At 39.5% G+C, this 23,311-nt stretch overlaps 1 protein-coding gene across 1 annotated transcript in view; it reads left to right on the top strand.

Moving 5' to 3' along the window:
• The window catches only part of LOC147748667 (uncharacterized), a 150,768-nt gene that overhangs the window by 7,047 nt on the left and 120,410 nt on the right, over nucleotides 1-23,311 (top strand). The window contains exon 2 of the mRNA XM_086963529.1: nucleotides 2,843-2,963. Coding sequence (XP_086819655.1) covers nucleotides 2,843-2,963 — 121 coding nt within the window. The remainder of the gene's footprint in view (nucleotides 1-2,842; nucleotides 2,964-23,311) is intronic.

Here is a 23,311-nt window from a genome sequence, read left to right as displayed (position 1 = left end):
CAAAGAAGACCTTTCTTTTGATTTAATTGGTCAGTATGTTGATAAATTGGATTTAACTCAGCTAGACTCTATACATAAAGAAGAGTTAGAGTCACTAATTACAATGCAAGAGCTCGAGACTGCACTTAAAGAACTGGCTTTGGGGAAAGCTACTGGCCCCGATAAACTTCCTCTAGAGATATATCATGTGCTATTTCCCATTATTAAAGCTGATATGTTGGCGACATTTATTGATGCCCAAGTTGGACACCCCCCCATCACGGGATGATGCAAGTATAATTGTATTTAAAAAAAAGATAAGCCTTCGCATATTCCTGGGTCTTACCGACCTATTTCACTTATTAATGTAGATGCGAAACTATATTCTAAAATCCTTGAGAACCGGCTGATTCAAGTTGTACTGGCAATAGTCTCTGAACAACAGCATGGTTTCCTTCCAGGCCGTGGCACGATCAACCATATACATCGTGTTATTGCAGCTTTGGACTATGCTACTGTAACTCGTATGAACGTTGGTTTGGTGTTTATAGACGCCGAAAAAGCGTTCGATCGCGTTGCATGGGCATTTTTATGGGCAATTTTGGAAAAAATGGGATTTGGACCTCGATTTATATATGCTATACAAGTTATGTACAGACGTCCCAGGGCCAAGATCTGTTTGTGAGGCCAGGAATCAGCAGCTGTTAATATCACTCGGGGTACACGGCAGGGGTGCCCATGCTCACTGTTACTATTTGCCATGTACATCGAACCACTCTTAAAGATGATGGTGTCATCTCAACACATACAATCTATGGTGTTCCCCGGGGGCAGTATACGTGTATTAGCTTATGCTGATGACGTTGCTGTCATAACATCTGATCCAGAATCAGCATCAAGCGAAATAGAAAATTTGACTCGTGAATTTGGTAATGTGTCGGGGTATAAGCTTTATATTCAGAAAACGCAGCTCAACAGGACTCTGCCCTCTGCCCTAATGTCTGTCGGGTTACCCCGGAGGCCAAATACCTTGGCATTAAAATTAGGCTATCGCTTCAAGAGCTAGTTATGGTGAACTGGACAGATATATTACAATCTGTTAAAAACCAGCTGGAGAAACTCAAATGTTTACACCTGTCGCTGGTTGGGAGACGTAATGTCTTAAAAATGTCTATTTTGCCAAAAGTCTTATACTATTTTCGGTCGGTACCATTGGAGATACCTGTACTACAACGGAGGAAATTACAATCTATAGCGGATAGATTTTTATGGGGCTGGAAATTTGCGCGTAGGGCTTCCAAATTTATGACACTCCCAATTCTACGCGGTGGTTGGGGGGTTCCAAATTTTGCATTATATTATTTGGCTTGTCTTATGCAGAATATTAAATATTTTGTGATTGGGGGGACTCCACCTATATTTGAGAGCCCTGATATTTTTTCTCTTTTACTTGGCCCTGAATCACGACAAATGCTGCTCCGCTTTTTAGAAGCAAGGTATTATAAAAGAACTAGATTCAAATTAGTATTGTCTGCCTTTAAAGGATGGCGATCAATTCGGAAGCTCATTTCTTTAGGACGCATTAATTTTTATACTCCATGTAACTCTACAGAATTGTTTCCTCCACTATTTTGGGATCGTACGATGCGAACATGGGGGGGAAAAGGCATGGTATTTCTTGGCGCTATGGTTAAAGATGGTACAATTGCTTCATTTCAGGAGCTAAAAGATATATATACTGTCTCCCAACATGATTTTTTAAAGTATTTATAAGTACGCGACTTTATTCTTAAACATCCAAATGTTTTACTGCTATGTCCAAATGACTTTATTGAAATACTTAAAAAGCCATCGCGAATAGGGACTTTATATAACTATTTGTTGAATATACAGCAGGACGACATGGGGTCTCAGGAGTTTAAATGGTGTATCAGATTGGTACCGTAGTACCCTTTCAAGATTCAATCTATACGGCTGCTAAAATGATTTTGTCTGCCAATTTATACTCACAGCATTATAAAACTTTATTTAATCCTTATCATACACCATTTAAAATGCTGAAATGGGGTAATGCTTATAATGGGAAATGCTATAGGTGTCAATCTGACCAGGCAGATATTGTGCATATGTTTTTTGATTGCTTAGTGTTAAAACCCTTTTTTACATCTATTGAAATTTTTTTGGCACATATTACAAAATGTGATGTGGTTATCTCAAGAGAGTTGATTATCTTTGGTCTATCTAATGACACCGATCTTTTTCTAGGGTATCATGAAAATAGATATTTTTTATTTATGGCTATGGCCGTAGCTCGCTTATGTATTTCTTCAATGTGGCTGAAACCAGAAGCCCCTTTATATGAAATGTGGTGGGCAAAGTTCTATAATGTTTTTTATTTAGAATTTAATCTTTATCGTATCAAATCACTTAGGAAAATGCAAAGGGGGTGTAAAATTTAGCAGGCAATGATAGACCATTTAGGCCCGTTAGAATGACTTTTTGCTTGACTGTATATGATGGTACTGTTCCTTGTATTGTATTCCTGTATTGCTTTCGTTTTTATTTTTTATTTCTCTTGTTTTTGCGTGTATATCTGCACCATACGTTTGTATATATGATGTCCGGCTATGATTTAATGTTTTTTTATATTTGGCTTTGAACTGAACCAATAAAAAAATGGAAAAAAATGTAGCACACAGTATCAGTGAGATGTGAGCTTTCAGTCATTCACTGACTGATCATAAAAAGTAATATAGGGCATTAATCAGAGTCTGGATGGGGTATAGATGACATATTTCTATATATTCAGTTTTACCAAAAGTTGTTTTTTTATAACTGGTCTAATATTTTCTGTTTGACACAGGTTGTCTTCTGCGATCCTTCTCCCTATTTCTCTGCAGAGGAGTGGAAACTTTTACATGAATGGCAGAAGGAGCTTTACAGGAATGTGATGAAAGAAATTCACCAGGCTTTGCTCTCTCTGGGTAAAATGCACTGTCTTTTCACCTTATGTTTTGCGATCTAGAAGATGTCCTCTATTTGGTTTATCTCACAGAAATGTAATATCACATTAGGCTTATTTGAATTCATATAAACTCTTTAAGTGATTGTGAATCAGGACACCCACCAAATGGGTCACAAGCCATGTGTAATATATAAAGAAGGCGCAGAACACAAAGGATTGCATCTTCCTCTGCTTATAACAGCGGAAGAGATTTGATGGTATTGAACGGCACAGAAGGCAAGATGGACAAAGAGCAGTAGAGGCTGTGTGTTAGTGGCACAAGGGACCAGATGTACGGATTACGCAACATTTTAATGAAAGTAATATTGTTTATGATTAATGAACTACTGAGTAAATGGATTAAGGAATTTCGACCTCCTGCTCTGATTAGTGGATTTAGTAGAAATTCCAATTTAGAACGATTCTTCACCAGTGGAGAATCTGTCAACAGAATTACCCCAGCCATATCGTACCCATAAGGAAAATTTTGGCTGCAGATTCTCCAACAGCAGAGAATCCTCCAGATGAGTACCTACTACTTCCTCCACAAAGCGCCATATTTATCTTTGTCGTTCAAAGTCAGGCCCTAAACCACAAGTTGAGGTAGCGAGTCAGATAATCCAATAGTAGGCAAAGACGAGGCAAACAGTTTCAATATACTGAGCGAAAGCCATGGATGAGACTGCTCAAATAGTCAATCTCTTACATTGATGAGGAATATTTTAACTCCAAATTGAATCATGGAAATGTACCTATGGGAAGTCTTCCCCAGCAGCTGCCCATTATAATATGAATATCAAGACAACAGTGTATATCAGGATGAATTAGGATGTTGCATAGGCTTGTAGTTCAGAAATACATTTTGTTCACAGTCCTCTGCCTAATCTGCAATTGCAAAAATAGTTAGGCTCTAGCATATGTTCAAACGCAGTACATTTAGACTTCTGAGATCAACCAATCTTGAAATCCTTGCTGTCCAAGGACTTGCCTTCACTGGAAAGGGAACTTGTGATTTTCTCTGATATGCCCAAAAGTATGGTAATCGGCCCCTTGTGGTTTGGATCACCCGCAAAGAAACCGTGGATCACTGGAAGACAAGATAATTTGACAAGTACAGACACTCTACTTCTAGAAAGCCAGACCATGAAAAAAGTGAGATCTCGTTCTCCTAGAATTTGGAACTCACTTCCCCCAAGCAGAGTGATCGCCTGCTTTGAAACTTTAAAAACATACTGAAAAAACCTATTTTTCATCACCATTTTCAAGAATAACTACACGATTGGAACTTCGCACAACTCGTTTTCCCATCTTCTGATGGTGCCAAACACTCATTCCCTGTTGAACCCTTTTTAGTTTAAATCCTAAAATCAGAAGATTAAAATGCTGTATCTGTAAATTATTAACCACAGACTGCAACCACTGGAAGACTAAAAAGTACATATTGCTAACTGTTTTCCTACTTTTTTTACCACACCCTTTTCCCGGCCCATTTACTTCACTTAATCTAGTATTATACTATTGCATTTATTATTCTTGAACTTTTGTTTGAAACTATTCTCATGTAAAGAGCTGTGACACCCTTGGGTCTTGTTCATGTTAAACAAAAACCATAAATACATAAACTTTAAAGAGCCAATCTGCTATGCTGTGACCCAGAAACATGTTTAACTTGAGCTGCACCCTTTTTGATCTGAAGTGAGACCTTGAGGCTGTGTTTTCACAAGTCACCATATTTATATATTATGAGAAAATAGTGAAAGCTGCACCATGGTAAAATTCACAGATTGCCTTCAGTAGCTTACAGCATTAACTCCAAAATTGTACAGGAGATGTGCTTCCTTTGTCGAACTGTTGGCCCTGGCCTCTGCCATAAAATAACGTCCAGAATTTAAAATGGCACAATTATCCAAATTGTATTTTAAATTACAAAGGCTGCACAGTCACTTTAGTAATTTCTTTGACACGGGGACGTTGCTGCTGACTGTATCATTGAGCAAAAACCAGAAACATGTCAGTAAAACTGTTTACAGCTTCTGCACAAATGTGGGCCACAGTACTTTTTTGCAATTAAAACTCAATTTTATATACACATGTCCCTTTCTTATACTGACAGCTTCTGTATCTCGATGCACAAAAATCAATGTAAAGGTGGACTTGGGTCTAACCAATTATCTTTTAAATATTGTTAAACTTCTTTCCCGAATGAAAGCTTTCTTACAATTTATAACTGTTACTTTTTAATTGAGCTTTGGTTTTGTTTATAAATGTCTTAAATGCTTTAGTCATTTGGCACAGAGGGTTGTAAGACCTAATATCAGTCACAACAATATTGATTTTCACAAAATTATAATTATCCTATACTTAAAAAGGAAAAACACACATATTGACAACAAAAATATTGCCTTAAATAATATCTAAAAGACTCTAACAAATTAAAGAAATACAAATATCACAGTTGCCTAATACATCTAGAACGCTACTCAAATTTTGAAAACAACAATGAGTACCACAATATTCTTAATAATATATAAAAAAAATTATTCCATTTAAATTCCATTAAACTGTTTCAAAAATACCCAAAACTATTAAATAATACAGTAAATATTGTAATTAATGTATTATAAAAACACAAACATTTATAAATAGATAAGTTATATATCAAACTGATATTAAACAAAACAAAAAAAATTAAACCAACGTTTAAAAAATGAAAAATTAAAGGCAATGCAACTACAAAAAATACTTATGTATTAAACATAATATTTACTTAAACAAGCTTAAATAAATATGACTTCAAAAAAAAATAAATAAAAAAAAAAAAAAAAAAAAATATATATATATATATATATATATATATATATATATATATATATATATATATATATATATATATATATATATATATATAAATAATGCCCCTGCACTCAAAACAACAAGTAAATAATTAATAAAGGCAATAATTGTCCATGATTAGACACAAAGAATTAAAGTAATGTCTTCCCAAAGCAGAGAACAGTGGTCGTTTTTTTGATTGTAGAAAACGATTTCTTTTAGTCTTTTATTCCATAGAAAATGTCTTTAAAAACACAGCACAAATTGGACAAGACTGCCGACGCGTTTCGTCCCTCATGGGACTTCTTCATGGCTTGAGAAGTAAGAAATATATGCCATATATCCCTTAAAATATGGATCTTGGGATCTTCTTATAAGCAGTCGAAGTGATACCAAAACAACCATTTTGGGTGCTTGGCTCTTTCTTGACGCTACAGAAGGACAACCTATACATTTGTTTTATCATCACTTAGACTGCTTATAACAAGATCCATATTTTTTAAGGGATATACAACATATATTTCTTACTTGTCAAGCCCTGAAGAAGTCCCATGAGGGACGAAACGCGTCGGCAGTCTTGTCCAGTGTTTGCTGTGTTTTTAAATACATTTTTTATGGATTAAAAAGGATAAAAGAAATCGTGTTCTACAGTAAAAAAAAAAACGACCACTGTTCTCTCGTTTGGGAAGAAATTACTTTAATTCTTTGTGTCTAATCATGGACAATAATTATTTACTTGTTGTTTTGAGTGCAGGGCAATTTGTGCTTAATCTGTTTTGGATGGTAGTAACCATCCTTTTGGGACGCATGAGGGTCAAGTCCCAGGTCCTTTGCACCTATTTCTGATGATAACACTACAATTACGATGTGTCATAACAACTGGTGCTGGTTTTTGCTGCTCTGACCTTCTTTTGTTATATATATATATGAAATGTAGGTAGAAAACATTCTTTAGAGACAAGTTTGGGTCATTAAAGGGTCTGAGTACTTTACTTGACCAAATGACACAAACATATCTTGATAACCCAAGAAGTGAAAAGAGATGAAGAAATAGTATATAGAAAAATATGTTTTTTACAGGAAATTGTTTAATAGAATAGTAATTTCAAAGTTGATATTTGATTAAACTGTTTATATAACAAATTGTCTTTGCTCCAGACTCCAAATTTGTATATTTAACATTGGGGATGGTAGGAGAGGTTTTCCTCTTTAAAAAGAGTACACTCTGGTAATGCACTCTATGGCCCAGTTAAAGGCTTAATCTAAAACGCGTAGGCTGTTGTCTTACGGAACTGAACGATACACTTTACTTGACATAGCCCATGAAAATAAATAAACAGGATTTGGATTACCTCTGAGTTGTGCCGCTTGCTTTCTGGACCAGGATATATTGCCGTTGGAGAAAGAGCTGGTTTGTTTATATAAACACCATTTAGCATCCACCAAATATGACATAAAAACTCAAACATCGAAGTTAAAACAAAATAACAAATTCTTCTCCGATTATAATACTACTATAAAAAGTACACAAACACATCCATTCATTTGCATCAAAAACACCAAGACTTTAAGAAAGCGTCACTCTGCCAGATTCTACACACAGAAACAGAAGAATCCAACTCCAAAAAAGAAAGCCAACTCTAACAAGTAAGTAGCATAACCTAAATTAATTATAAATAAAAAAGCAACCTAAAAAATGTCAAACCTAAACATAAAATGTTATATAATACTTTTTATTTCCCTAATATAGAAAACAGAAGCAGACCAAATCTTAAAAACTACAAAAACGAAAATAAAAGAATCACCTTTGTAAACTACAAAAACACACTTTCATCAGTAAGTAAATATAGCTTTGCGAACAAAAAATTCTAACCCCTGTATAGTTTAAAAAAAACTAGCCTAAAATAAACCCTAGAAATAAACAAAACTATGGGCCTGATTATGATGGCGGTGGTGGTCCCGACGGCATTGACCGTGGAGGTCCGCCTGCCACATTACAATGGCAGGCGGATGGTTGGGGATTGGAGAGACCGACTGCCAAGCATTCGACTGGCTTAAGGAGCGCTTCAGTGCATCGGAGGGACTTGAATCCCTACAACTGTGGTGGTGCCTGCTCAGGCACCGCTGTAGGGATTACAATGTCCCTTGCCACCAGCCGCTTCATGGCAATTAACTCGCCATGAACAGGCAGGCGGAAAGGGACTTTAGGGGCCACTAGCGGGCCCCTTTCCCCCCCTTGCTCTCAGCCTTGGGTTCTGGCGGGCACCTATGATGCCCCCTACATATTTCTGGATCATATGGCAGGCACCGCATGGTGCCTTCCACATAGTGATGGGATATGCAAAATATGTATGTTCTGTACTATAGTGTGTGCTCTCATCCCGCAGCACACTCCACAATACAAAACATACACATTGCGACCGCCTTGAAGGCAGTTGCATCGTAATTCCTATGGCGGGACCTCCGACAGCTAATTGGGTGGTCCCATTCCCAACAGGATCGTCCGACCACCATCATAATCGTCCCTATGTTTTAGACATTTAATTCTAACACACCCTCTTTTTAAAATAGGGAAAAATCAAACACATGTCCTGTAACTTGAAATAACAAACTAAGACCCCCACAAACCTTTCTTCAAAATAAAACAATAACAAATCTGTTAAGTAGAAAACTTAAATAAATGAAGTAAATGTTTAAATATTAGTGATAATTAAAAGTGTTGTTACTACAAACATTAAATAATATCTAACTCTAACATTCAAACATATAATGGTATAAAGTGTCACTTACATCACATCCCAGGCAGAAAAATGATTGTAGTCTCACATGGGTTAAACTTACAATCAAGAGAGCAAAATCACAGAAAATTTACAGTGGAAATGCACACAGTATTCAAATCCAGGATATGGGAGGGCCTTGACTACAAACAATGTAGTACTGAACATTAGAGAACATAATCATGCACCAAATGTAAGAGAAATGGATGTTAGAAATGGTTTACAAGACCCTGGGAAAGCAAGCACTAGTTCCCCAGAACCCACTGGAACTACTTGAAAAAAATGTCATACCAGAAATTCCTGCCTTTACTACAGGTCCACGCCGGGTATCCCAAATTGACTTATAGCACGAACCGGAATATCTACAACTAAAACCCCTGCTGATCCTAAAAAATCCAAGACATACATTTTCTTTATAACTTACAATGCACAGTGTGGAACCCTTCCCTGTACATGACAGCACTAATATTGACAGAAAAATGATCATTTATGCAACAGAAAACAACTCTGCTAAGATTGACACAAAGGGGCCTATTCCGATGACGGACGGACCTAAGTCCGTCCGACATCGGGCAGGAGCTGTAACCGACCGACCTGCTGTCGTCGGTTACAGCCCTGGTAGTACAGTACCATATGCCCCTGAGCACACAATTATTAATAATCAGTAAATCAAGTTATCTTCGTGCTTCCTATCAATCAGCAAACCACAAATAATATAGAGAATGTCCTTAGATTGTCCTTCAGAGTTTAGTTCCAAATGTTCCAAGTTAGAATCCAGTAAATATTTCTTCAGTACATCAATTCAAATGGTGAAGGTCAAGTTGCCAACACGTGTTTCGTTGTGTGTACATTTCACACATATATTTCCTCAGGGCTTGAAGCTATATATTTGTAATCCTCTCTAAGACTTCTGTTCTCCAATCCAGCAAATTCCGACCAATGTCCACTCCAATAATGTAGATCTCTGTATGCTGGGGCACTATGTATCTCTAAAGTTCCGCCCGGTCCCCAGACAAATCCGCACCAATCAGTATTATCAGTTATGTAAATCACGTCTATGTAATCAAGGACCGAGGGTCGTCAAAGTTCAGGTCTGGAACATCATCAAAGTCCCGACCCGTAGTCCAGCGGCAAGTGTCCTCGCTGTACTCCGGCGTTTGCAAACGCCGGAGTACAGCGAGGACACTTGCCGCTGGACTACGGGTCGGGACTTTGATGATGTTCCAGACCTGAACTTTGACGACCCTCGGTCCTTGATTACATAGACGTGATTTACATAACTGATAATACTGATTGGTGCGGATTTGTCTGGAGACCGGGCGGAACTTTAGAGATACATAGTGCCCCAGCATACAGAGATCTACATTATTGGAGTGGACATTGGTCGGAATTTGCTGGATTGGAGAACAGAAGTCTTAGAGAGGATTACAAATATATAGCTTCAAGCCCTGAGGAAGTCTATGTGTGAAATGTACACACGACGAAACACGTGTTGGCAACTTGAACTTCACCATTTGAATTGATGTACTGAAGAAATATTTACTGGATTCTAACTTGGAACATTTGGAATTAAACTCTGAAGGACAATCTAAGGACATTCTCTATATTATTTGTGGTTTGCTGATTGATAGGAAGCACGAAGATAACTTGATTTACTGATTATTAATAATTGTGTGCTCAGGGGCATATGGTACTGTTCTATTTCTGTTTGTTACGGAAAGACAGGGGTGTTGGATACACGCCCTTCCCCTAGATGCACCAAATCTAACTAAGAATATAGGTAACACATTTTCCCTGATATTAAGAGGAGCGCCCTGAGTTTGTTTGTATCCCAACATTGAAGCCCTGGTAGTACGATGCGACCGAACAGGGTTCGGTCGCATTCGTATACCTTACAATGCAAGCATGCTTTCCGACCGGAAAGCATGCCTTCATTGCTGAAAGCAGAGGTGCAGTTCATCCCTGCACCCTGTGGCAGGCACCCCAAGGTGCCTGCCACCGAGTGCAGGGATCATCGGAGGGGCACCATAGGTGCCCCCAGGCCCCAATCCAGCGGCCTCACACCCAAGGGGGCCCTGCTGGGGGACCCCAGAGACAGCTTCCGACTGCCCTTTCGTACCGGACAGACCAGCACGAAAAGGCAGTGAAAAGCTGCCATCGTACTCCCTCGGTCGCACAGAGGCGACCGGGGGAGTACTGGAGGATTTCCGGACTGTGGACAGGCTCTCCGAGCCTGTCGTCCGTAATCCTGAAATCCAAGTCAGATTCCTTCCCAACCGAGCCCATCGGAATGGCTCGGTCGGGAAGGAATCCGACCGGGACTGATCGATTCGGTCGGAAGGGCTCCGAACATGGTTCGGAGCCTTTCCGGCCGAAATCGGAATCGGCCCCAAAGTAGGATGTGGATGCTCAAATCTTGCCCTCCACATTCACACAAATGTATTCTGTACACAATGACTACTACACACAAACATAATTTTAGTGTATCCCCTTTACCTAACAAAGTGCTACAAACTACGAACAACTAACGCAAATAAAAGCCAAACCTAACAATTACGGTCTCTAAAAAATTAGCATTGAAAAAACAATGATTAGTTCCATATTAAAAACATACTCCCATATAGCTAAACAAGGCTGTTACTAACACTACAACAATAGTATTTGGAGACACCACCAAAAATCTACGTGTGGAATATGTAGCCAATGCCAAATACACCTACGTAATAAAAAAAAAGAATTTCCATTTCATAGGTCCCAGTTCCAGAAGTAGCAAACCACTACAACCTCCTCATGGGATATCCCTACTACAAACCACACAGATACAAACTTACTCCCCTAATGGACTATTCTAAAGATACTTCGGTTGGCAGTCTGCACTATTCTGTTCACAGACACCAACCCAAGGGGCCTATTATGATGGAGGATTTTCCGCATCCTCCGGGCCGGAGGAAGCCACCGCGGGCCCGGAGGATGCAGAAAATCCTCTGCGGACCCACCAAAGACCCACCACCACATTAGGATGGCTGGTGGGTCCTGGTTTCCGTCCGCAGCTTTTCCTCTGCGGTTGGCTTACAACCACCGCGGAAAAGCTCTAATATGGTGACGGTGTCTCTCAGACACCGTCAGCCAGATTAGGATGGGCTGTGAAACATGCTTTTCCGCGGCGGCTTTTCCGCCGTGGAAAAGCATGTGTAACTTCAGTGCGGGGGCCCGTTGTGGGCCCCCTGGGTGAAGGAGGGGGTGGGGGGTGCACATGGGGGGTACCTATGGTACCCCCCTGAATTTGTATGCAGAAATCGGCAGTCACCGTATGGTGCCTGCCGCTTTCTGCATACAAATGCAATGTATGCATTTTTACCATTGCAGCGGATGCAGCTTGAAGCCGCACCCGCCGCAATGGTAAAAATAGAGGATGTGACCGCCAGGGTGGCGGTCACATCCTAATTGCACAGGAGGGAACTCCGCATGCCATGCGGAGGTTCCCTCCTACTCTATGGTGGCGGACGGACTCAGGTCCGTCCGCCATCATAATCGGCCCCCAAGTACCACATTTCATGGTGGAACGTATATATGATCGCACCATGGCTCAAGAAGTCAAAATAAAACAACGAAATGAAATAGTGGCGCAATGCCCTCCAGAGCTCACTAGGCTGAATCCATCCTATCCTCTATCAATATTCCTAAAAATATTTTTAAAAAAAGAACAAAGCTACCAACAACTAAGGGGCCGATTACGATGTTGGGTGGAAAGCCTCCTCCCGATAGTCGGAATTTCCTCGACCCCGTCAGAACCCTTCTGACCGATTTGGTCGGTTTACATTCTGACCGACCGATTATGATGTTCGCACTCGGAACGTAAATGTGTGGTAATTCTGAATCAGTTCCAACTAACTCTTGGAGTCTCCTCGTCACCCTATGGACAGCGCTTCCGTACTCAGGATTATGATGTCAGTTTTCAATAGCCTTTCCAACTCAGCCTGTCTGACACGGAAAGGGTGTCTGAAAGTGACTTTGGGGGGCCCTTGCAAGGCCCCCTTCATCCTACAGCCTCCGATTGGGGGCGAGGGGGTGCCTAAGGGACCCCCGTAAAACCCTGCACTGTCTGGCAGGCACAATGGGGTGCCCGTGACAGGGTGCAGTGTTTTCCGCAAACACCCCATTTCTCCATAGGAGCATGTGTTGCGGCCGGTTGTCGGGCAGAACACGAGCTTCCATAAGGAACAATGGGACTTCGACCAAATAGTGTTCGGTTACATTGTAATCCATCAATCGGAACCGCTGATCGGGAGTTGGTCAGTCGGTCCCAATTCCGAGTCGGTGTCTGGCCAAAATTTTGCACCTGACATTGTAATCGGCCCCTTAAAATAGAACAGTCTATTCCCCAACTGAAACCTAAAGTATGCAAACTACCCAAAGAAATGTGTCAAATAATACAGTGCAAAGTACAAACATTTGCTAACAATCAAGGCCTACCAATCTTAGAATCAATAGCAAGAACATTACTCTAAAAATAAATCCCAATATTCCAACTAAACCTAAAATAAAACTATAGCTAACAAAAAACGTACCATACTAATTTATTTTTAATTATTTGTTCAATATTTTAGTCAAAAATACATATTTTAATAAAACAGAATAGTTATACTGAAAAGTAAACATAAAATAAATAGTAATGGATACAATGATATATTTTAAAAGAAAAACATAAAACCTTAAAAAAATTTAACACAGTTGACCAAATAGCTATATATATATATAAATGGTAAACAGACATAATATCGATTCCAAAATATCGTTTGGACAAAATATCGAGTAAAAAATATAGACTAGCCAAAATATCTACCAGACATAATATAGACTACAAAAATATCGAGTAATATCGAGATTAATAGCCAAAATATCGAATCAAAAATATAGACTAGACATAATATCGACTAGATAGCATATAGACAAAAAAAAACGAAAATAAGGTAGTTTTTAATATTTTTTAATAATTGTGTAATATAAATCTGTAGCGGGTTGTGGGTTTATAGGGGAAAAGAGTGGGAAGTAATTTAATTATAATTAATTAATTATGTAAATTAATAATAATTGTTAATTAATTATTAATTGGTAAATAATTAAAATATAATTGGTAAATATTAATAATTTATTAATAATTAATTATTAGTAAATTATTTTCTGTAGCGGGTTGTGGGTTTATAGGGGAATAGGGTGGGAAGTAATTTTATTATAATTAATTAATCATGTAAATTAATAATAATTGTTAAGTAATTATTAATTGGTAATTAATTAAAATATAATTGGTAATTAATTATAAATATTTAATTGATAAATAATTAATAATTAGTAAATTATTTTCTGTAGTGGGTTGTGAGTTTATAGGGGGATAGGGTGGGAAGTAATTTAATAATAATTAATTAATTATGTAAATTAATTAAAATTGTTAATTAATTAATAGTCATTTTAACCCCTACGCTATCCAACGCTTTCTCTACTGTTGCACCCACTGGAGTGGGAATAGTAATTTTTACCCCTACGCTATCCATCGCTTTCCCTACTGTTGCACCCACAGGAGTGGGAATAGTAATTTTTACCTCTACGCTATCCAGCGCTTTCCCTACTGTTGCACCCACTGGAGTGGGAATAGTAATTTTTACCCCTACGCTATCCAATGTTTTCCCTACTGTTGCACCCACTGGAGTGGGAATAGTAATTTTTACCCCTACGCTATCCAGCGTTTTTCTACTGTTGAATTCACTATAGTTGTTACAATAAATTTGAACCATTTTGCTATGCTACGGTAAAAATATTATATATGTTTAGTTAATAATATGTATTTATATATATATATATATATATATATATATTATTTTTGTTATATATTTTTTTAATTTACATTTATTATTTATTAATATTACATTTATTTAATCATTTTAACTAAGTTTATATTAAATATATTTATTATTATATTAGTTTTAACTTAATTTAAAGACATATAAAAAAAACGATATCTTGACAGTCTATATTATTTACAGTCGATATTTTAGAGTCAATATTTTTGTACTTACCTGTATGAAGATAGAAACTCGATATTTTGTCCCTCGATATTTTGTCATTGATATTTTTGTAACTCGATATTAATGTGCTCGATATTATGTCAGTGATCCTATATAAATACATACAACACAAAACACTTAAAAAACCATTGCAAACGCAGAACAACTATAAGTCAAGTGAACATTAATAATAAAAAAAACTTACATTTGTGTCGCTGAAGTCCATGATCCGTTATTAATAAAGTAAGAAAATACAACTGCAACTTATACATCCATTAACTAATATTTTTATATAAAACATTATCATTATACACAAGCAAAACTAACACGTACTAACTTTTAAATTATTTTTTCATATACTTCTAAATATTACAGTTGTTTTAACCAAGCACACCACAATAAAAATAGAAACATAGTAAGCATTAATTCATGAGCAAAAACTGTTTTAAAAACAAAAATATTTAATTGAAAAAACTTTTTTTAATGTAAACATTTGAATGTAAAACTAATTATATATAAATATTTGCTATGATTTAAAAAATGAAATATCATTAAATATGTTTCTCTAATTAATAAATTATCTACTCACTTAAACAATCCCCACTCTTTCCCTATAAATTCTACATCCTACCTCAATGCAGTACCGTTATAAATGAGAAAATTAAAATAAATATAAATACAGAAATATATATATTTTAAAAAATAGTTACACATAAAATTCAATAGAAAATTTGTAAACATAACAAATCAAAAATAGTACCCACGATTCCCCTATAAACCCAACAACTCATCCCTAAAATATTTAAACATTAAAAAAAATATAAAATGTTATTCACAAGTATATTATATACAATCATATTTTTACAACTATATTAAAAACAATGTAATTTTTTTTATTCTTACCTGCAATATTTCTGGCAACGATATTTTGGTTGTCACAATATAAAGGTAACAATATTCTTGTAAGACAATTTCTCCAAATCGATATTTCAGTCAAATACCAGCAAGTGTAGCCCCTTCCATTCCTACAACAGCAGCACACAATAGAGTTTGTGACTCTTTTCCCATGCCAGCCTTCTTGCGTTATAGAGTCTAAGTGGCACTATTTAAGTATGGTCCCGTACATTATCTCATGTTGATATTTGTGGTCTTTCTGGTTCTCAGGACTTGTGCAGCAACACATGAAAGCTCACATGTATGAAACCATTGGCAGTAGCAACCCCTGTGATAAAAAAACACACAATTTGTGGTTGTAAAGTGGAGTTTGACCATGAAGTAAACCTGGAGGTAGGCGAGCCACTGAAAGATTGAGCCTGGCTCGAATCTCAAACCTGACTCTGGCTTTGCTCAAGGAACCTCCAGCACATAATGAGCCGAGTTTTCATGTGGCTTCTGCCTGCCACCTTCCCTGTACCAAGCATGTGACATTATGACCAGAGCTGCCCCCTTTGGAACTAGGCAACCAGGTTCAAGTGTCGACTTTAGCTCCTCATCCTGTGATTCTGGGCAAAATACTTAATCTCACCGTGGCTATAAAAATAAATTTGAACTTGTATAACGTAACGTGCTCATTTAAAGCATTCCAATACCATTGGGTCAAGTTCCCGCTATGAAAAAAAACTGCAGAAAAATGCACAAAGAGGTAAAGGATAGACAGATAAATACCCATGTAGTGGCTGATTTGTACAAAGTAACACCAGGATAAATGGTAGCTTCCCTGCACAAATGGTGTGCTGTCCTTTTTCTTCATTATCACGTCTGAAAGCACACTCAAATATGTGAGTTCAGGATACCAGTTGTACTGAAACCTATTGTTTAATGGGTTATAATGTTGCTCTGTAATAATCTGGTTCACGTACATTGTTTACATCACAATTTACAGAACCTCTTAGTTTACTAATGGTTTATATTAAAAAACTTACACTTTTTAAAGGTACTTCTCAGTGCAGTGCTATAATGCGACATTTTAATGTCCAAGGTTCCACATGTTAGAGAAATACACTTTTTGAATTTTGACGAGACTTTATCATATTTTACGTGATATTTGTTGTATGATTTACAGAGAAACAATTTTCAGGGCTTGGCTCTTGCATGGGCTCTAACAGCCAAGCCAGACCTTTGTCTTGGCTCTGGCTTGGCTCTCCCTGTTAATTTGTTGGCTCACCCACCTCTAAGTAAACCCATTCAGCGACTCATTCTGAAACACTAATGGGGCAATGGGAGGCTGGGTGAAAGAGTGGTCCCCTTCTAAATTTTATTCTCAATGTATAAAAGGTTGGTGTTCGCAGTTGTGGCTGTAGGTCATTGAAAATGTAACCACACCTCAAAGAGATGGTGTAGGAAGCTGGCTCTGCATATACTATAACAAAATGACGTGTAGTGTGCACAGAGTTCAGTGGAACCCCAAAGGTAGGCAGAGGTTGAAGTAGATAGCACCTTACTCTCTATTTGTGGTAGTGTGAGCGAGCAGTCAGGCTTTATCAGAGGGTAGTGTTAAGCGATTGTTGTACACACTCAATCAGCAAATGATGTCACACACTCAAAGACTGAACTCAGACCAATTTTGTTAGTATAAAAATATTATTAAGGTATTTTATTTCTAGAACCAAGCCAAGCCTGGCATGGGCAAGTGAAATAAATGCTATGCAAAATCTTATGCAGTGTTTTACAATTGAAGGCAGGTTCAAATGCAGTTGATTGAATACAGGTAAGTCAAAATTACTTTTCAGATTACTTTTTAAGTTACTTTTTATACTCAGTGTGATATGCGTGGAAAGCACACTGGGAAATTTCATAAAGAAATGGTAAGTAAAATCAATTTTGCACAGTTGTAGTTTTTCAGGTTTTCTACAGATCACATTTTTCAAGGGAAAACATTCAATGTATTCCTATGGAAAGAAATTAAGTTATCGGTTAACTGGTAAGTACTCGGTCTTTGGGGTTGAGTTTTTGGGGTTAGAGCAAGGGTTCCCCCATGGTCAAGGATGCACTCTCAAAGCACCCTCAGTGGCACTAGACAGGGGCGGCCTTAGGCATGTGAAAGCTGTGCACCTGCACAGGGCCACCAAACCCCAGGGGCCACCACGCCAATATATATCCTTAATATAATAATCCTCTGAGGATGTGTGGTAAAATTAATTACCTATGCATAATTTATACGGTAAAATCAATAAGAATAACTCAGGTAAATAAGAGGCAAAATCCGGGATATTGAGGTTTACTCAAAAGGGTTTTATTCCTTAAAAAGGAATTGGGTTATTGGCTCGAGCCAAGGTGGCATACCATTCCGTCACCACATAGGTTCGGGAAGGGACAGACAGACAACATTTTATTTACAGAAGTTCATATATATAGTCAATGCATTACAATAAACGAATAGGCAGTAGGCGTAACAGCTGGAAAAGGGAGAGATAACATATGAATACGTCATAGAAAAGGCGTTGCAATAGGCGTGCATAAAGGCGTGTACTAGAGACGTCATTCATCATGAGGTCACAAATGGGTGGATTCATAGGAGAAATCTTGCAATGTCAGCAGAAATTCATGGCAGAGATGCGCGCGCAGCAGCTTGACGTGTGTCTGACGTGTAACTGGAGGGTGAAGGGGACTTGACATTTGAACACCACTAGTGTAGACATAAGTCTGGGATGTCAGGTCAACCTAATCCCAAATCGTATCTGATATCGTATGTTTAAGGAACTGTAGTGTCTGGAAGGGAAAAGGTCTCTCGGGCGGAGGCTATCCTATACTGGTTGTGAGTGCGTGTATATGCGCCTACGTGTCGGCATGCAGGATGAGGGGGCAGGGGGCATGGGCTTACCATGGCAACGGAGTCTATGAATTACTTGCACGGAGACAGAAAAACCGGGCCCATTGCTCCTGCAGCTGGGAGGATGTTTACTTGAACTACGAGACAGGAATGTATTTTTGAGGAGTGGAGCAGATTATTCGAAGGTTGAATACAGTCTTGGCAGGCAGTGGCTGAGCCAAGCGCCGGAGCCGCGCAAGGAGTAAGGCAGGGGTCACTGGTACAGAGGCAGCCTGGGCTGGCAAAAAAGAGGCTCGATGGCAGAATCAGGGCCTACTTCGCCTGAGCTGAAAAACGTGTAAAGTGTACCACAAAAAGACGGTGGCACGGCATATATAGGAACTGAATATTCAATCCGTTCATGGCGGATCTGAAAGAGGACATGTTAAAGATGGACGCAAATGTATTTGCGTCTTCATAGCTGACACAGGAGGGAAATCACATGCACTGCAAGCTAGTACATGGAGACGGTGGGGTACGCGCTGGGGAACACTACTCGATCAAAAATTATATTTCCTCATTCCCTCCTTGTTCCCCACGGACCCTTCATGATACATATCTAGATCAGTTCCAGTATCTACGGGGAGTCCCTCCTTGTCAGGGTAGCATACTTTAAGCAAAACTAAGTTCAGGTTTCCCCAAACCCAGTTACCTTCGTAAATAGCAGCATCAGAAACTAGGGAATTGAGTATTTTGAACCATGCACCACATGTGCCATTGTGAGTGAACGGGTACGGAAAAAGGGGCAGAACTCCCTTGTTTTCTTGGTAGGGAGGGAGTCGACCACATATCCAACAGTTTGTAGCATTGGTAGTCTGATGGGAGTGATGTAACATACTAATGAAAGTGTTATTGCGCAGCGCAAGTCTGTAGGACAATTCGTGTGGGGGTAATTCACTAAAGGAATGTTCGTCAGTAACATTATGAGCGGATTGTGCACGCTTGAATATAGGATAATATATGTGCAACAAAACACTAGCAATAATAATCAGAAGACTCAAAAAAAACATAATAAGTAGTGTCACTATACAGCGACTGCGAAGTGATTTACAATATGCATTCTTCTTATGTTGTCTTTGTCTATCTCTCTCTCTATCTCGATCTAGGGGATACATGTCAGAAACTAATTTAACCGATTCACCTAGGGGAGGACTTAAACAATTAAACTGTCTGACTTGCTAGATCGTAATTTCGTTCTGTATTCTTCAGAAGCGGATTTTTCAACCAAAGGGAGTTTTGAGTCAGTTTGTGTAGGAGGGCAGGGCTTAGAGACCAAGTCCGAAGGAAGTCCGTAGTATTTCTTAATGTGGCTGGAATGCAGCCATCCTTTCCTGCCCTCTATCTTCACGGCTGTCCTCGTTGTGAGCAGAACCAATTTCGGGGCTTGCCAGCGGGGCTCCAATGGACTTCTCCGATCAAAGTTGCGGGTGAACACGTAATCACCCGGGACCACCTCGTGGGGCTTCACCTCGGTGTTGTCGGGAAAGGCTGCAGCTACCTGTGAACGACAAGATTGTAGTGCAGACATCAAGGAGGCAAGGTAATCTGTCAGCATAAGACAATCAACATCAGTTATTTTTCGTGGAATAGGCGTCCCCCACATATTCGGTGGCCTACCAAAAACCACTTCATACGGGGATAGCCCAGATCGGGAATGGGCCACCATCCTCATATAGAAGAGGGCAACCGGCAAAGCAACTATCCAGTCAACACCCTTCTCTCTACAGATCTTGGAAAGTCGGATTTTTAAAGTCTGATTATGGCGCTCCACGAGACCTGCGGCCTCAGGATGCCGAACACAATGGAACTTCCACTGATAGCCTAACAAAAGTGTAATGTGTTTCACGAGCTCGGATGAAAATGGCTGGCCATTATCTGAGTACACGATACGGGGCAAACCATACCGTGGGAAGTATTCACGAACCAGCTGCTTGGCAGTGGTCGGAGCAGTGTAATCAGGAACTGGGTATGCTTCTATCCATCTGGAAAGAGCACATACGACTACGAGGACATACTTGAATCCTCGACAGCGTTCCATCTGGATATAATCCATCTGGAGTATTTCAAAAGGGTGTTCGGGAGGCTGAAATCCACCTTGTTCTACGGGGATGCTTTTACCTGGATTGAACTGACCACAAATCATGCAAGTACGCACTTTCTGTTTGGCTGCTGCCCGTAAGTTTTTATTGGACCATATGTGTTGAATACTGTCTAGCATTGCTTTCTCTCCTAGGTGTGCGGGACTATGTATCGTGTTAATGATGACTTGTACCATAGAGTCGGGGAGAAACCATGTAGATTTTCCCTTCGTCATCCAACCCTGGTCTGTTTGGATCCCTCCTAGTTTAGTCCATTCCTTAATTTCATCTGGTGTTGCATGTGTCTGTATGTCAATCACATCATGTGCGGGATCCCTGACTGTCATGCAGTGTGATGGTACAACTATTTGTGTCTGGTCAGTTACATGAGTTCGGTTCTGAGCAGTTTGCTTTGCTGTTCGGTCTGCCAGGTCGTTACCCTGGGAGATGATATCAGTAACCTTTGTATGTGCCTTACATTTCATGATAGAGATTGCAGTGGGTAGATGTATTGCATCTAACAGAGCTTGAATGAGGGGACCGTGTTGAATGTTGGCCCCGTGAGAAGTTAAGTAACCTCTCTCTCGCCAGAGGACTCCAAAGTCGTGAACGACTCCGAATGCATAACGTGAATCAGTATATATGTTGACTTTCTTATTTCTGGCTTGAATACATGCTTGTGTCAGAGCAATAAGCTCTACTGCTTGAGCTGACAAAGTGTCAATACAATTGGTTTCAACGATTTCCGTGTCTGTCGTGACAGCGTAGGCTGCCACTAATTCACCTGTCCTTGTTCTCATACAGGAACCATCCACATAAAGTGTCAGGTCTGGATCTGGTAACGGAACATCTGTCAAGTCTTGTCTGGGTTTTGTTGTGATAGTAATAACTTCAATACAATCATGTGCCAATGGATCTACTCCATTTAGTGGCAATAACGTGGCAGGATTTAATGTGCTGCAGCGTCTGATTTCGATGTGTGGTTGAAACAACGTCAGTTCGTAACCTGTCAATCTTGCTATGGTCAGGTGTTGAGTCTGAGTTCGATTTAAAAGGACTTCCACGGCATGTGGGACCTGTACTGTCAATGGATGTCCTAACACAATGGAATCACTCTGTCTGATTGCTAAAGCTGTTGCTGCAACTGATTTCAAACACGCCGGAAGGGCCTGGGCTACTGGATCTAATGTGCTAGAAAAGTAAGCACAAGGCTTGTGTGAACCTGCTTGTTCCTGAGTGAGGACTGACAAGGCAGTACCCTCACGTTCTGTGACAAAAAGTGTAAAAGGCTTACTGTAACATGGTGTTGCTAAAACAGGTGCTTGACATAAGGCTTTCTTCAAGTCTTCAAAAGCTTGTGTATGTTCCTGAGTCCAAGGGAGGACAGTCGAAGTCGCTGCCTCCTGTGTCGTTAACTGAATGAGTGGTTTCGCTAGAAATGCATATTGGGGAATCCATTGTCTGCAGTATGAAGTTAGGCCTATGAAAGCCCGTACTTCCTTTTGTGTTCTGGGTGGTGCCATATTTATAATTAACTGAATGCGATCAGGTGTGAGCTGTCTCCCCACTTTGGACAGCAAGTGACCCAGGTACACAACTTGCTGAACACAGAATTGTAGCTTCGAAGGAGACACCTTGTGTCCCTTGTTGGCCAGGAAGTTCAAAACAGTCAACGAAGCATTTTCACATTCGCGTTCGCTTCGAGCGGTGATCAGCAGATCATCGACATATTGAAGCAGGGCAGTGTGAACTGGCATGTGGATACTGTCGAGTTGCTTTTTCAATGCTTGACTATAGATGCTGGGGCTTTCTGTGAACCCTTGAGGTGCGCGGGCAAATTTGAAAGATCGTCCATTTAAACTGAATCCGAACAAATATTGGCTCTCCGGATCAATAGGGACACTGAAGAAGGCGTTCTTGAGGTCAATTACAGTGAAGAACGTCGCTTCTGAATCAATAGCAGTTAGTAATGAAGAGATATCTGGGACCACGGGGTACTGTGGTACAATACATTTATTCAATTCGCGCAGATCAATAACCAATCGATAAACAGGTGGAGCATTTGGGTCAGTACGTTTAAGAACAGGAATGATAGGAGAATTACACACATTGGAGTCAGTTTCCACAACCACTCCTTGTGCAATCAGCTCGTCAATGATTCTCAGTAAAGCCACTACAGCATCTGGGGGTAACTTGTATTGTCGAATTCGTGGTAATACCACTCCTGCCTTGAGTGTGACTCGATATGGGGTAATGTGCATGCAACCTACATCAGTGGGGCCCTGCGCCCACAAGTGTGCAGGGACGTTCTGTAGCCGGGGATCCATATCTCTCAATACATAATGGCCTTTGAAATCTCGCAAAAACAATCGTACTCCCTCCGGAGAACAGCATATAATAGCTCCTAGAGCTTTCAATGTTTTTATGCCTAACAGGTTTTCTGGACATGATTTCGTGAGCAATAAATCTGTAGTCCGTGTCAAAGGACCTACCGCAAGAGGGAGGGGTTGTGATACCTCATTAATAATGGGTTTTCCTGAAAATCCAAGGGACACGTTCTGTGAGCCTGAGAGGGGTGCCCCTGGTACTTCGTTGTGGCTTATCGTAGTTCTGCTTGCCCCTGTATCAATGAGAAACTTTCTGTCTTTTCCTAATACTTGACTATGTACATAAGGACCATTTTGATCTACAGGAACCTCAATAAGAGGCAAGCGGAATTCCCTCTCCAGGCTATTTCATGTGTATCGCTGGTAATCAGGGTAATCGTTCTGTGC

This window comes from Lissotriton vulgaris, chromosome 1_1, assembly GCF_964263255.1.
Source record: "Lissotriton vulgaris chromosome 1_1, aLisVul1.2, whole genome shotgun sequence".
Taxonomy (NCBI): domain Eukaryota; kingdom Metazoa; phylum Chordata; class Amphibia; order Caudata; family Salamandridae; genus Lissotriton; species Lissotriton vulgaris.
The sequence above is the reverse complement of the archived record's forward strand: the minus strand, read 5'-3'. Positions and strand labels throughout refer to the sequence as shown.